General features: G+C 53.6%; 2 protein-coding genes across 2 annotated transcripts in view; one reads left to right on the top strand and one right to left on the bottom strand.

Moving 5' to 3' along the window:
- Positions 1-2,848, bottom strand: part of MATN4 (matrilin 4) — an 18,100-nt gene extending 15,252 nt beyond the window's left edge. Inside the window, exon 1 of the mRNA XM_065849722.2 lies at positions 2,768-2,848. The gene's annotated coding sequence lies outside the window, so the exon portion shown is untranslated. The remainder of the gene's footprint in view (positions 1-2,767) is intronic.
- Positions 60-14,136, top strand: RBPJL (recombination signal binding protein for immunoglobulin kappa J region like). Its single transcript, XM_071815740.1, has 12 exons — positions 60-179; positions 2,551-2,783; positions 7,661-7,786; positions 9,401-9,471; positions 9,735-9,850; positions 10,682-10,856; positions 11,427-11,564; positions 12,164-12,273; positions 12,373-12,513; positions 12,850-13,005; positions 13,244-13,347; positions 13,666-14,136. The coding sequence occupies exons 1-12, from the start codon at positions 60-62 to the stop codon at positions 13,937-13,939; spliced, it is 1,764 nt and encodes a 587-aa protein (XP_071671841.1). The 3' UTR covers positions 13,940-14,136.

The raw sequence follows: 14,136 nt of genomic DNA, 5'->3' as shown, positions 1-14,136 counted from the left end.
GACTCCTATGGGTCCGCAGACTACAACTGAAAGACTCCAAAACTTTACACACTGGCACCATGACACAGCCCAGAGATGGGAAGGCTGAAGTCCGGAGAGAAATCAAATTACTGCCACCTCTCTGCAAGGGACTGCAGCTGATCCCAGTGGATTTCCCTGATGGGCACCAGAGGGGCCAGGTGAGTGATGGATCCATGTGTGCAACCAAGGGCTTGCCTTGCAAACCACCAGAAGTTTGCGGAAAAGCAGACACGGGCAAAGGCAGAAACCTGCTGAGGAAGAAGGATCCGACCTCCAAAGAAAAATTCTGGGAAGGACACGCTGCCCGACAACTAGAAAAGCTTCAGACCCAGGATCACAGCAGCCCAGGGGCATCCCACGTGGAAACACTGAGCCCCAGTCTCTGAGTCTCCTGAGCACACACCCACACCCTCCCCTGCTTTAACAGCACTGGTTTTAAACCCTTTACACTCAGCCAAGACGAGACAGGGAACAAAGCCTTCTAAGTGCTATGAACACTACTCGATACCTGAAGGTATGCCAATGGGGCCCAAGTGATCAATTTGCTACTGTTTGGGCCCAAAGTGGAGAAAACACGATTGCTGAGAGTTAATGACAAGTGTCAGGAGCCGCTCAGCCTCCCGGCACGGCCGGAGCAAACACGTGTGACATCTGGCACAAGGGGCACTGACTGGTTCTGCAGGAGTGGCTGATTTTTACAAGTTTCTTTACAGGTACCACTCTTTTGTGTGTGTGTGTGTGTTTTTTCTAAGTCTCATTTATTCATTCGCGGTAGGGCTTGTCCGCAATTCACATGTGCATGTAGATACAAACACCGCTTCTCTCCTCCTCCAGGTTTAAGCCCTATTCATCAAGCATTTGTAAATGGCATTTTATGAGCACTGAGTTTTTAACAAGGCAGGCACACTGCTTGGAAAGTGAACAAAGGGGCCCCTATTGGAAATTTTAAAGATGTTTAAACAAAGGCTTCTCTTGAAAACCTTCAACCCCTGATGCCAACCTCAAGGGAAATGCTACCTTACGGGCAATCAGAGCACAAACATCTTCTGTGACCACAGATAGCCTACAATGGGCTGCCTTATTGGCTTTGTCTTTTCTGCTCTCTACCACCGCGAACAAGGGCAGCTCCCAAGCCCATCTTGTACTAATAATGTCAAATTTCTTTAATTCCTCAGGAAAAAAAAATACAGCTACAGCTTCCAAAGAAATCAACAACAGCTTTTTTCCAGTTAGATGCAGCAATACCCGCCTGCTTCAACAGAAATTGTTGTTTTACTACAAACACCAAGATTTCTTGCATGCCTTCCAGATGGGAATTTGTATTTTGGATGAGGCCAAATTTATCCACATCCTGGTGGCAAACATTAGGGCTGAGATCTGAGAGCAGACTTCCCCACACACACTTTTTGCAGATACCAAATGCCAGTTTAATGAATCCCTGAAGAGATCACAAGAATCTGCTTGTGAAATGCAGTTTCTACTCATTCTCGAGAACCTGTGCACTCACTGCCTGTGGTAAACTGTTCTTTGAGAAAGAAAAATCCTATTATTGACTATCAAGAGACACTACAGAGAGTCCCATAGGGACGACTTCATAGTAACTTCATAAATAAACTGGGTTTGACTGAAGCAAAAATCAGGGTTTAGGCAAAGAGGTAACACTGTGTGCCTTGTTTCAGAGTCAGGGCTCTGAACAGGTTCCTCTCTTGGAGCCCTTGTCCCATCCCAGTCCCACTGCACACACGTGGTGGCTTCCTTGGGAGCAGGACAGCCCCATTCCTGTGCTGGCCTCATCACCAACACTGTTCCCACTTCAGAGCCCTGACTCCCGGACAGATTCAGCAGCTCTCTGCACCGCACCAAAGGCTGTCCTCACCAAACGAGGGAGAAAGCCTCAGCGGAGCACATACCAACACATCATGTATCTGCTCAGCTCCACTGATCTCGGACAGCTGCGTGTCAGCACAAATACGATGAGTGCAGAATAATCCGATTTTCCAAATAAGTTTTCCCATGTAATTGCTTGGAACAAAAGTGCCCAAAGCTAATTTTTCTGGGAAATTGTAGGAATTCTAAGTCAAAGGTGTGTGATGGCTTGTGCAAACCTATTTATGGGTATGCATAGACCAAATTTTCCAGTCGTGCAGAAACAGTGCATAACTAACTTAGGGCACATTTTTAAGCTTATCTTTTTGAAGGATCTTGATCTCTTATTGCTCTGCGCGCCTTGCCAAGGTGTACCCGACCTTATTATTCTCTGCTAAAAGAGATCTTCTATTGTATAAGCAGGAACCTGCCCAAAAGCTAGGCAAAAGGTGAGCAGAGCACGCAGACTGCAAACTGTGCCATCCCGACCGTGGAGAAGAGTTTAGATCCTCCATACAGCCACTGAGAGATAGAGGGGCGTACCGTGTCCACCCAAACACACCGCCCAGCCCGGCCGCTCGGGCGGGCAACCGCTGGCCCCGCTGCAGGGGCACAGGAGCACACAGACGGGGGGGCTTCGGGAGGCCTCCAGAATAAAACCCATGTCAAAGGCTCTGCTCTTCCTCCCCCCTCCACGCCCCGGCTTTGCTTTCTGCTCCTCACGCCCAGGATCGCTGCTCCAAGGAAAAGCCCCCCGGAGGCTGCCGGTCCCCACGGCAGCAGCGCAACTCAGCCCCGCGGGGCCGGGCTCACCCTCACTCCCCTCCTCTCCCTTCCCTTCCCGCAGGGCCGGCGGAGCCCCCGGAGCCCCCGCACTCACCCGCGGAGCTGCTCAGGTAGGGCGGGCGCGGAGCTGCGCGGAGCGGCGGCGGCGCTGGGAGGCGGCGGGGCCCGCGCGGTATTTAACGGGGCGGGGGGAGCGGGGGGGCGGCGGGGCGGGCCCGGCCCCGGGGCAGCGCTGGGGGGGCTGAGGGGACGTGGGGGTGTCCGCGGGATCCCACCTCCCCCCGCCCCGCGGGCCGGGTCCGTGCAGGTGCCCACGGGCGAGCGGGAGCTGCGCGCAGGTGGAAGCGGCGATCGCCGGAGGTGTCCGGCGGCAGCGAGCGCTGCCCGGCCCGGGGCCGCCACAGCCCGTCAGCCCGGAGAGCATCCGCCAGGCAGAGGCGCTTTTGTTCTTTCTCTTCTTTTTTTTTCTTTTCTTTTTATTCTTTCTTTTTCTTCTTCTTTTCTTTCTTTTTCTTCTTCTCTTTCTTTCTTTTTTTTTCCTTCTTCCTTTTTTCTTTTTCCTTTCTTTCATCTTCTCCTGCTGTGGGAATGCACTTGGGAAGCCCCGTAAACTCAGCAGGTCCTGGAAAAAGGAAAGTCCAAGCTTAATGTCCATTTGAGCTACAGTGGTGCCCTGGGAGTCTAGGAAGCTCTGCAGGTCGTGGCTGCAGTGTGGGGAGATGGGGGTTGAACCAGGGAGCTGCAAAACAGAGCTCTGAGGGCTGTAGAGCAAGAGGGCCAACTGATCTGCCTGCATGTAGTGATGGAGATTATCAGTAGAGGCTTCTTAGACACCTTGGAACAGGCTTTCCCAGCCCTCCATCTCTGCACTTATGTCAGTCTAGTGGTGGCAGGAACCACCTTTAGCGCTTTATAGGACTGTGTTTTAGTGCTTTAACAGTGCTTTCCTTCCTCTTTGCACTGACATCAATGGCTACATGAGGAACAAAGGACACTACAGTAAATTACCTGCTTTATCTGAATTTTCTAGCAGACAAACCAATACTGCATTACCAAACTTGGGGATTTTGAGGGTGCTGGTGCTGCACGGGCAGGGCAGCCTGGAACATGCCCGAGGTGACCACTCCGGCTGGCCCCCAGTGTCCCCCAGAGCTCACAGCCACAGGGGTGTCGTGCTTCCTGCCCTCGGCTGGTGTTTGCTGTTGGTGTGGTCGATAAATCCCCCAATCCCAGAAAAGGCTGAATTTCACTTGTGTGTGCAGCAAGGAAAATATAGGATTTATAAATACCCATGCATATACAAGGGCTTGTGGGTTGGGTTGGTCTGGATTAAAGGAGGTATTGAAAAATGAGGGAAGCCAGAAACTGCAGGCTTCTCATTTCTGTGATTTCTAATGGCTTTTCCTGTTGCATAAACATTGCATTGACTCCATACCCAAGAGCACTGCAGGCATTTTCTCCCCTGCTCTGTACAAAATATAGCCCAGACCCCTAAAATGGATGTTTTTTGTTAAGAAGTTTGGTTTCCCCAAGCCCAGCAAAGAACAATTATCCTCTGTGGCAGCAAGTCCCCAGCAAGCTGCGGGGCAGCCGTCTCCTGAGCGAGGTAAACGGCAGCTCCTTTGTGGGGGAAAAGCAGCAAATTAAATCTCTGCACTTGAATTCAGTGTTACCTGCACTCAAGGACAGTGTTACCTTGAGTTAAAGTTCTTGTGTAAAGAGCTGATTTGAAGTCCCAGTTCCTAAACAATAGCTGCCAGGATCGTATTTTGGTCTCCTGAGTCAGGTACTTTCATTCCCAGGGGACCAAAAAACTGTATCCCTTGCTCTGCAGGCTGAGCCAGTGAATGTTGGTGCACTGGAAAGCAGCAGTGCAAAGGCAGTTTGCTTCTCCTGGTGCCCATAAAGTGCCTTTTCTGCTCCTGCACTCATCCAGGGGTGCTTGCATGGGGTGTTGTGGAACTTCCCAGCCCAATCTGCCCTGGCCAAGCAGGTGGTGACGTAGGGGCCAGGACCGTGGCTGTCTCAGTGAGGACATGCAACCCAGTGGCAGGGGCAGGCTGAGCTGAAAAGGCCCCTTGGCTGGGTTCTCCGGTGTCTGTGACACCAGTGGGAGCCATGTCTGTGGCAGAGTGGTCACCGGGGGTGGCAGCTCCAGGGAAAGGCAGGACACCCGAGCTGCAGGGCTCTGCGGCCAGGAATGCACAGCCCTGCCGGACCCACTGGGACCCAGGAAGGACAAAATGTGTTTCCCGGCTGGAGGCAGAACAAAACGCCGATTGAGATCCCCATGCTTGCTGCTAGCAAGGCGAGGGCTAATTTTCAGCTATGGTGTTAAACATCAGCACTCTTAAAATCAGCAATGTGACTGCAGGGTCTGACCCCACCAAAGCCTCTCAGCACCTCCCTGGGTTCCCTGCATGCCCACACAGGGTTCTCATCCTTTTCTGCTTCATTTCGCATGGAAGAGGGCACGGTGACACGGCCACGGCTGGCAAACACCCATGGGTGCCCTGGGTCTCTCCCACACCAGGGCACAGCCACCCGGAGATGCATCTCGAAGGGTGTCGCACCCTCTCCCAAGGCACATCCTGGCCTAAAGCGAGGAAAAAGCCTTGGCAGTAAGCGTTGCTGAGCAGGGAGAGGGAAAGGCTTACAAAAATCAGCATAGGAGAAAGGTGGTGGCTCCCCCCTTGCTCCCACATAATGCCCAACTGTGTGTGAGAGCAGGCGAGTCCCAGCTGAGACCTCAGGCTCTGAAAAGGAGGCTTTTAACCTGAGCTCTAAGAGCCCGGCCCGTGCCATGCTGCTAACATGACACTGAACTAACACTGCACTACAATCAAAGCATTTTAATAATTTAATATAATAAATGTCAGGAGGAGTGAATAATTCCCTGTAATCCTGAGGAGGCTGTAGGTGCCAGAAGGCGCCAAGTGGGTACATTGAGCTGCTTAGCAATAGCCCTTTGACTCTCTGAAGGTAAATTTGAACCAGATGATGGATGCTGGGTGGTCGCCTCTATGGGCAGAATGGCGAGCACTGTTCAGAAGTGCGTCAACTGAAACAATTAAGCCTCAAAATTTGGAAGGCAATGGCTGCAGAAAATGGACAAGCAAGTTTCTAGGTAGTCGATCCTCCAGCTAGACGTCAAATCTGAAGAACTATGGTCTGTTTACCTGCCTTTGGCATGAACATTCCCGCTTTAAGCAGTAAATAGCATGTGGATGATTATTCCAGAAGGCCCTTTAATCAGCTCGGGGCTGTAACCCACGTGCCTCTGGTATTACGTACGGATGGCAGGGAGCAGCGGTACCTGCACAAGCCTGGCCCTGCCCCGAGCCGGTGCCCCGGGAGGCTCTGCGGAGCAGGCGTTGCTGCCGGCCACGCTGTCAGCACACGTCTTAATCCCCAGGTTTTGGCAATTTGCTCCTGAACACTCCCTGCTGCTCGCTCTGTGCTGGGTTAGCGGGTTCCTCCAGCAGCTCTGCGGGGATCGGTGCTTCCCAGACAGACCATGAGCTATGCGGATGGGTGCTGGCAAGCACGCCCGTGCTGGTGGGTGACGCTGACAGGGATGGAGCGTGTGTTCCCACCGCGGGGACACAAGCAAGGACCCAAAGCTGCACTCCTCGTTTTGCACTGAATACTGAACAGTGAGACTCACCAGGAAAAAAAATCACGCACCCAGCCTGGTTCTCCCCTCTCTGTGCCCGTTGTCTCTGATAAAATGAGGGTAAAATGCTACTGAATGGAGCCAGCAAGGTTTAGCGCCCATTTTTCACCGTGTTGTAGTAGTGTAAAAGAATAGTCAAGGTCAGGCCAATGGGCAGCTTTTTCCTCGATCTGCTTCCACATTTATCCTGATCACAACCAGTACTTCTGTAAAAACAAGCAAACAAAAACTTCAGCAGAGAGATTCCCAGTCAGTGCTTTTAGATGATCTGCAAAGGTGGATCAAAGCTGAAATCACGCTGTTGCTTGGCAGCACAGGAGCAAGGCAGATGCAGATTGCCATGATGGAAAAAGATTAAATAACTTTCTTACAGGATCTCTTTGGCTGTGCAAAGATAGAAACTATTCAGTAGATAGAGAGGCTGGAGTGAAGCTTTTAATCAGGGCACCTCAAGCTTGGATCCACCTCATCTCTCTCTAGCTGGTTAACGCCCAACTTACTAAGTTAACAGAGTTAAATGCCGGGTGCATGGGAACTCCTTCTAGTTAATAGAGCAGAAACAATCAGCAAAAACACCTACTTCTTAGGTCTCAGAGAAAAATGCTGCTATTTTCACCCAACGGCCCCTGCAGAAGCCAACAAGCAGCTCCTCCCCAGCTGTGCTCACGTCTCAGCAGTACCCTTTCCCTAATCACCCAAAAGCCATCCAGCAAGAAGCCCCTTAGGTGGAAAAACAAATCAATAATCAATTAGAGCACTGCCACCGTCACGTGGGACTAGAAGTCTTAGAAATGTGTATTTAAGAGCTATACCCATAGTCACAGGATCATAGAATGTCCTGAGTTGGAAGGGACTCACAAGGATCATCGAGTCCAAATCCTGTCCTTGCACAGAACACCCCACAGTTCACACCGCGTGTCTGAGAACGTTGTCCAGTCTCTTCTTCAACACTGTCAGGCTTGGGGCTGTGACACCTCCCTGGGGAGCCTGTTCCAGTGTCCAGCACCCTCTGGGTGAAGAACCTTTTCCTGTGTCCAACCTGAACCTCCCCTGACACATCTACCTGCCATTCCCTCGAGTCTTAATGTTTGATTGTGTGTGTATCTGATTGAAAACCCATGAAGCAGCTATTCAGTTATCCAAACTTTACATTTTTCAGTGCCAACCCTGGTCTTGCAGCAGCTGAGATGCTCTCTGGGCTGCAGTGCGTTCTGATGGGAACCCCTGTCCAACCTCCGCACCCCATCAGCCTGGACACAGAGGGAGCTCCCAGTTCTGGTGTTCCAGGGCTAAGGAACCTCTGTCTTGCAGATCCAACCCATACCAAACCAACCCGCTCCGAGACAGCGTGCGGAGGTACCTGCAGCTGCCGGCAGACCAGACGGTGCTGATACTGCACGCCAAGGTTGCCCAGAAGTCATATGGCAATGAAAAAAGGTAGGAGATCACTCCAGCTTCTCCAACAGCCACTTCCAAACCCAGCTACCTAAAGCTCGATTTCAGCCTTGCTAGATTTCTCTAATCTAAGCTGGTGAAGCAAATGATTTGACACATCCCCTCTCCATCCACTTGTGACCTCTTTGCATCCAAAACTATTGTTTAGGCTTCATGAACTAACACAAGAAGGATATTAACCCCACCCCAGTTAGACATGCCTAGTGGTTAGATTCTGCCTGTGAAGTCCTGGAGATCAGGAAGATGAAGTAAAAGAAGGAAATAAACTATCAAAATCTTACCTCCCAAGAATGAAATTACAAAGATGAAGAAAAGGGAGGGTTAGAATTTTGAGTGCTCTGGAAATCATGTCTTAAAATCTGAACAGCCACAGCAGGGACTGGGGCGTTTCCCTCAATACCCACGGTCTCCAAACACCTACTATTTTTGAAAATCCTTTCCGCACTGCAAAAACACCTTGAGGTTCTGGCTTGAATCTCCAAAATTGCTACTCCTGGGCAGTGACGTCAGACTGTGGCACTGTAATATAATTATTCCCCCATTAATCCTTGTGATATAAATAATGCTCCGTTATTACCGAGTGTGGAGTAGCTCTGAGGGGACAAGCTCTACCCCTAAGCCATAACCTCCCCCAGAGCCCAGCGACCCCAGGAGACAGCTCCAGGCTGGGCTGGCTGTGCCCACAAAGTCCTCATCACACCCAGGGGCTGCTGCTCCACAGGTCAAGGTTTTATTTTGGGACTGGGTCTCCCAACCAGGAGGGAAGCCGCCCCCATGGCTGAGCCTGTGGGACAGCCTCCTCCTCCTCCTGATCCCGACCCCGTGCAAGGGATGAGTGTGAAATTCAGATGCCGGGTGTGGAGAGGGAGAGAAAACCAGCACAGAGCTCCCAGGTTAAAGCTTAAAGGTGCTGGTGCTGTTTTCTTTCATGGTGGGAGTCAGGGGACTGTACTGTGGATGACTTGTTTAAATAAATGTGTACGCAGGATTTTAGGGCTCTGAGATATCCAACCCCCTGCACTGGTGTTTTCTCTGCTAATGCTTTACCCAGTAGCAATAAAGGATGAATTTGCACTATTCACGCAAATGCAAAGACAGTGGAAAACCAAATAAAACACAGGAAAATAGGTTTCCAAAACTCTGGCTATAGATTTATTTGCATTGGGCTCTGAACCTGGCTGTGAATGCAAACTCTGTTCCCAACCTCCTAAAACTCCCACATGGTGGGCAGACAGAGGCGGGGGGCCCGATCCCTCCTCAGTTCAGGTCAGTGGGGGGGCAAAGCACCCTGTCCTCCTCTGCTGGGGCCATCCTGTGGGCTCGTGGCCACCAGCAGCACCACCAGATGTGGCAGCTGCCCAGATGCTGCAGCTGGAGGCACCAGCACAGGGCAGAGAGGCTGGGACAGCCCCCCCAGCCAGCCCTGCCTGTCCCCCCCAGCCAGGGTGTCCCCAGCCCCACATACCTCCCAGGACACAGGGTTGCTCCTGGTGCTGGCGATCCCCAGGTGAAGGTCTCTGCTCTCAGTGCAGCCATGCCAGAGCATCTTTTGTGGGTGCTGGGGTGCGGTAAGAACATGTCCTCTTGTCTCTGTAGGTTTTTCTGCCCTCCACCTTGTGTTTACCTGAGTGGGCCGGGGTGGAAGCTAAAGCAGGAACAGATAAAAGGTAAGCGCTGGGTTGCAACCCTGCACCTTTTCTCCCTCCCCATGCCACGGGGAGCTGCCCTTCACCTCCACAAAAGGGACAGTGACCCAATTTATTTTATCTTTGCCCCCCAAATCCTCTTCCCCCATGAGGCAGGGGGTCCACCTCTGTGGTCCAGACCCAGTGGGGACTGGAGCCTTGGCCACCCCATCGCACCAGGAGAAGCTGAGCCCACAGCTGTACCTGTGCAGGGGCTGGAGGGTGTTTCTCCTTGTTCCTTCCAGCTGGGGACCTGGGAGAGGCGAGTTTTCGGGTGTGCGGGTACATGGGGCTGGACAGCATGGGCAGCAGCCTGATGGAGACCCAGAAGCTGAGCTTTGAGGAGCAGCCGGACACAAAGGTAAAGCCTGGTGCTCCCCGGGGCTGTGCAGTGACACCCTGCGGGGAACCTGCTCATAGAGGGGCTGGGCTGTCCCTGGTGTCACCCCACACCCTGGGACAACATCATCCCCTTCCTCCAGATGCTATGGTCCTTCCTTCCCAACCATCACTTGCCCACCTTGCAAAGAGCTCCATCTTTCTTCAGCACCATCTTTTCACGTCCACAGCCCCATGGCAGGGAGCTGTGCAATTTTTTGGCAGCTCACCTCAGCCCCAATACATTCTCCCAGTGAGCAACACTGTTGCTTATTTCAAAATGAAAGTCCAGTCTTCCATTTGCAGATAAACTGAAAAAAAAAAATCAATCCCAAAGCTTCAGTAAACATGTGGCATCTTTTGATAAGGGAAAAAAAAAATAAATTAAAATAATAATAATAAGCATTATGTGGGGTTCCCAAAGAGCACAGGGTCTGAGTAGGGCCAGAAACCTTACAAAAAGAGCCTTTGTTTGCAGTGCTTGAGTTGCTGCTAAGGCACAGCCTATCAGCCAGGATGGTGGGGAAACCGTAAACCCAGGGCAATTTCTCATGTTATGTGGGATAAATCACACGTGAACAGTCATTTCCATGAGGAATTCTCTGCCCCCGGTGTAAATAAAGCCTCTGCTGATCCCCAGCTCTTCATTCCACCTGTAATAACATCTCTGGTCATTTCCCCCCTTTAAATGAACCCGAGGCTCTTTGAAAGGGCGCTATTATGTCCTTGCAGGGCGGTGAGGAGGATAAGGAGGGTGAGGAAGGCTGGCGGGGCTGGGCTGGAGCTGCCCACAGCCCCTCTCTGCCCTCGGCAGGGCTTCGGCTGTGCCAAGGCGCTGTACATCTCGGACGCCGACAAGCGCAAGCATTTCCGTCTGGTCCTGAAGCTTTTCTTCAGCAACGGGCAGGAGATCGGCACCTTCCACAGCAAGCTGATCAAGGTCATCTCCAAGCCTTCACAGAAGAAGCAGTCGCTGAAGAACACAGACCGTGTGTACGGGGATGGGTCTATGGGGAGGGAAGTGGGTGCAAACCCAGGGATTCTCCCTGAGGGCTCTGGCGTGATCCAGGCTGGACCCAGTGCCCATGGACATGCTCAAAAGAGGATGTATCTGGGCAAATTCTTCACCATGAGGCTGGTGAGGCACTGGAACAGGCTGCCCAGGGAAGTTGTGGAGGCCCCATCCCTGGAAGTGTTCAATGCCAGGCTGGATGGGGCTTTGAGCAGTCTGGTTTAGCAGAAGGTGTCCCTGCCCATGGCAGGGAGGTGGAACTACATGATCTCTAATGTGCCTCCCCACCCAAACCATTCTAAGATTCTGATGTCTCTTTTCTGAAGGCTTCATCCCCCATGATGCACGCTGTTAATGTGCTGCCCACATTTGAACAGCCCAGCTAGGCTGGTCCTCACATACAGAGAAAGGCAGCGAGGGGGGTGGAGGCCCCTGCCAGGCTGGTTGCACCAGTAACCAGGACTTGTCCTCCCTTGGCTTGGCAAAAGCCATAGTTCAAGCCACGCAAAGAGCCAGCAAACGCTAACCCAGCCACCTCTCCCTGCAGTCTGCATCTCCTCGGGCTCCAAAGTCTCACTCTTCAACCGCCTGCGCTCCCAGACCGTCAGCACCCGCTACCTCTCCGTGGAGGGGGGAGCCTTCATCGCCAGTGCCAGGCAGTGGGCAGCCTTCACCCTCCACCTGGGTAAGGAGCCTCATGGGGCCGCTGACATCAGCCATGCCTGCAGCACGGGCTGTCCCCTGCTGCAAAGCCACTTCTTGGGGTAAAAGGGGTGGGAATTAACCTGGGCACGCAGGAATCTGGCTCAGGTCTCACCTCTGCCTGGTGTTCCTGGGCTGTCTCTGGGGCGGACAGCTATTTCCCACTGGCTTTGAGGGTTAACATCAGGCCCTGAGAGCGCACAGGCTGTGACTGGGACAGCAAGAGCGGTACCAGAACGGAGGTTCACAAATCCAAGCAAGTGACTTGCCTGGAAGAGGCCAGAGCCCAGACCATCCCTGTGAACGCTGCCTCTGGTGGTGTCCCTGTGAGGTACCACATCCCAGTCCCTAGCGCATTCCTGTACACACTGCCTCCAGCAGTGTCCCTGTGAGGTACTGCATCCCAGTCCCACCCTCCCATGCTGGCCTCCCAGGGAGCAGTGGTCTCTCCAAGCAGTGAGCACCTGCAGAGCAGAAAAAGCAGTAAGAAAACGCTGGGAGCATGGCCAGACCTGTGCACAGTGAGGCAGCTCAGGGTAACCTGCTCAGGGTGGTGACTCTGCCTCTCTCCTGCCCTGCAAGCTGACGAGTCCAGCACCCGCAGCGAGTTCCACCTGCGGGAAGGGTACATCCGCTACGGATCCGTGGTCCAGCTGGTCTGCACGGCCACCGGCATCACCCTGCCCCCCCTGGTAAGCCCCCATCCCTGCGGGCGTCAGGCACACAGACCTGGCTGCTCTGTGCCTCCGAGCCATGGGTGCCATCCTCAGGATGACGCTGCTGCCCCGCAGATCATCCGGAAGGTGACGAAGCAATACGCCATGCTGGACGTGGACGAGCCCATCTCCCAGCTCCACAAATGCGCCTTCCAGTTCCAGGGCAGTGACCGCATGTACCTGTGTCTCTCCATGGAGAAAGTGATCCAGTTCCAGGTACGGCAGCTTGAGGAGGGGGTGAGGACCCCTGAGGTGCTCCACATTAACTCTGCAAGCTCCTTCATGTTGCTACTGGCTGGGGAACATGTCACCAGGAGGAGTCTTCCAGTGAAGGGGGTTTCATCCAAATTAAGGTCAGAATCACTGCAAAGCTATCTGCTTCCAGCTTGCCTGCTTCAGTGGGGACATCATCACTGAGGTCTTTGCACAGGCAGCGTGATCTTCATTTCCCAGCAACGAAAAGCAGAGGCAGAGTCACTGGGCGGGGGCAGAAGCCAGGTGTCCTGGCCCTGGTCCTGTGCGGTGTGTTTGGAGCTGTGACACTCTCCACAGGCATCTCCCTGCCCAAAGGAAGCCAACCGGGAGCTGCTGAATGACGGCTCGTGCTGGACCATCATCGGCACTGAGACGGTGGAGTACACCTTCAGCGAGAGCCTGGCCTGCATCCGCCAGCCCGTCAGCCCAGTGCCGCTCATCGCTGCGCTGCAGGTACGCACCATGCCAGCCACGGGCCACCCCTGCCTCTCCATCACCTACCTCCGTCACAGCTCTTGCTGCTGAGCCCTTCCACCCATGCTCGGCATCTCCTGGTTTTGGGGTGCTGTGGGAATGCCTGGGTCTGGACCGCTGTGGCAGACATGGGACACATGGGCAGAGCATCCTGCGGGAGAAGGAGTCTGGCTCATTCCGCCCTGTAACACGCTGTTGTGTGCTCTGCCCGGCACAGCTCACAGGTGGCGGGGATGTGGCCATGCTGGAGGTGCAGGGGGAGTATTTCCACACACACCTCAAGGTCTGGTTCGGAGACGTGGAAGCAGAGACAATGTACAGGTAACACAGCCGGGGGGGTGGGGAGCAGGCAGGGAACGGTAGGTGGGTTCAGGCAGCTCTTGGAGGGAGGTGGCTGCCAGTCTCGGGAACAGGAGCTCTCGCACTGCCTGTTCTGCTGGACCAGCCACGAGCATGGCCAGGAGAGGCAGGGACAAGTCTGGGTGTGCCTGCTCTCTGCCCTGGCTGCAGCCTGGGGATGGCAGTGGGTAGGGGACACAGGGACATCGGGGGGCTACAAACGAGCAAGCAGCTTCACGCTGAGCTCCAGGCTGGAGAAGACATGCTGGCTCACGTTCTCCTCTCCTGCATTGTTCCCAGGAGCCCCAAGTCCCTTGTGTGCGTCGTCCCCGATGTCTCAGCCTTCAGTTGTGACTGGAGGTGGCTGCGATACCCCATCACAGTCCCGCTCCTGCTGATCAGAGACGATGGCCTCATCTACTCCAGCTCATTCAACTTCACCTACACCCCAGAGCAAAGCTTCATCCTGAGACAGCCAGTTCTCTCCGATGTCCCCCAGGACTCAGACAAATTACTTGACAGCATCCATCAGGAGTTCACCAGGACCAACTTCCACCTCTTCATGCAGAGCTAGTGCGCTGGGCAGGCAGAGACTCAGCCCTGAGCCCTGTTGGGGTTCCCCATATGAGACTTGGGGTGGCCCTGCCAAAGGGTCCTCCCCACACAAACGCCCACCGCGTTACTGGGATTTGCTGACTTGTCGCTTCTTTGTGGCATCATCACGCTGCTGAGATCTCACGTGAGAGCATCAATAAATCAGGCTTCAAGGAC

This window comes from Patagioenas fasciata, chromosome 16 (assembly GCF_037038585.1).
Source record: "Patagioenas fasciata isolate bPatFas1 chromosome 16, bPatFas1.hap1, whole genome shotgun sequence".
Classification (NCBI taxonomy): Eukaryota; Metazoa; Chordata; class Aves; order Columbiformes; family Columbidae; genus Patagioenas; species Patagioenas fasciata.
This window is presented reverse-complemented; position numbering and strand designations above follow the sequence as displayed.

Coding starts and splice junctions, on each gene's coding strand:
- RBPJL (XM_071815740.1), top strand. CDS start 60: ATGACACAGCCCAGAGATGGGAAGGCTGAAGTCCGGAGAGAAATCAAA. Junction 7,787..9,400: donor TCATATGGCAATGAAAAAAG/GTAGGAGATCAC, acceptor TTGTCTCTGTAG/GTTTTTCTGCCCTCCACCTT. Junction 13,006..13,243: donor CGCTCATCGCTGCGCTGCAG/GTACGCACCATG, acceptor TGCCCGGCACAG/CTCACAGGTGGCGGGGATGT.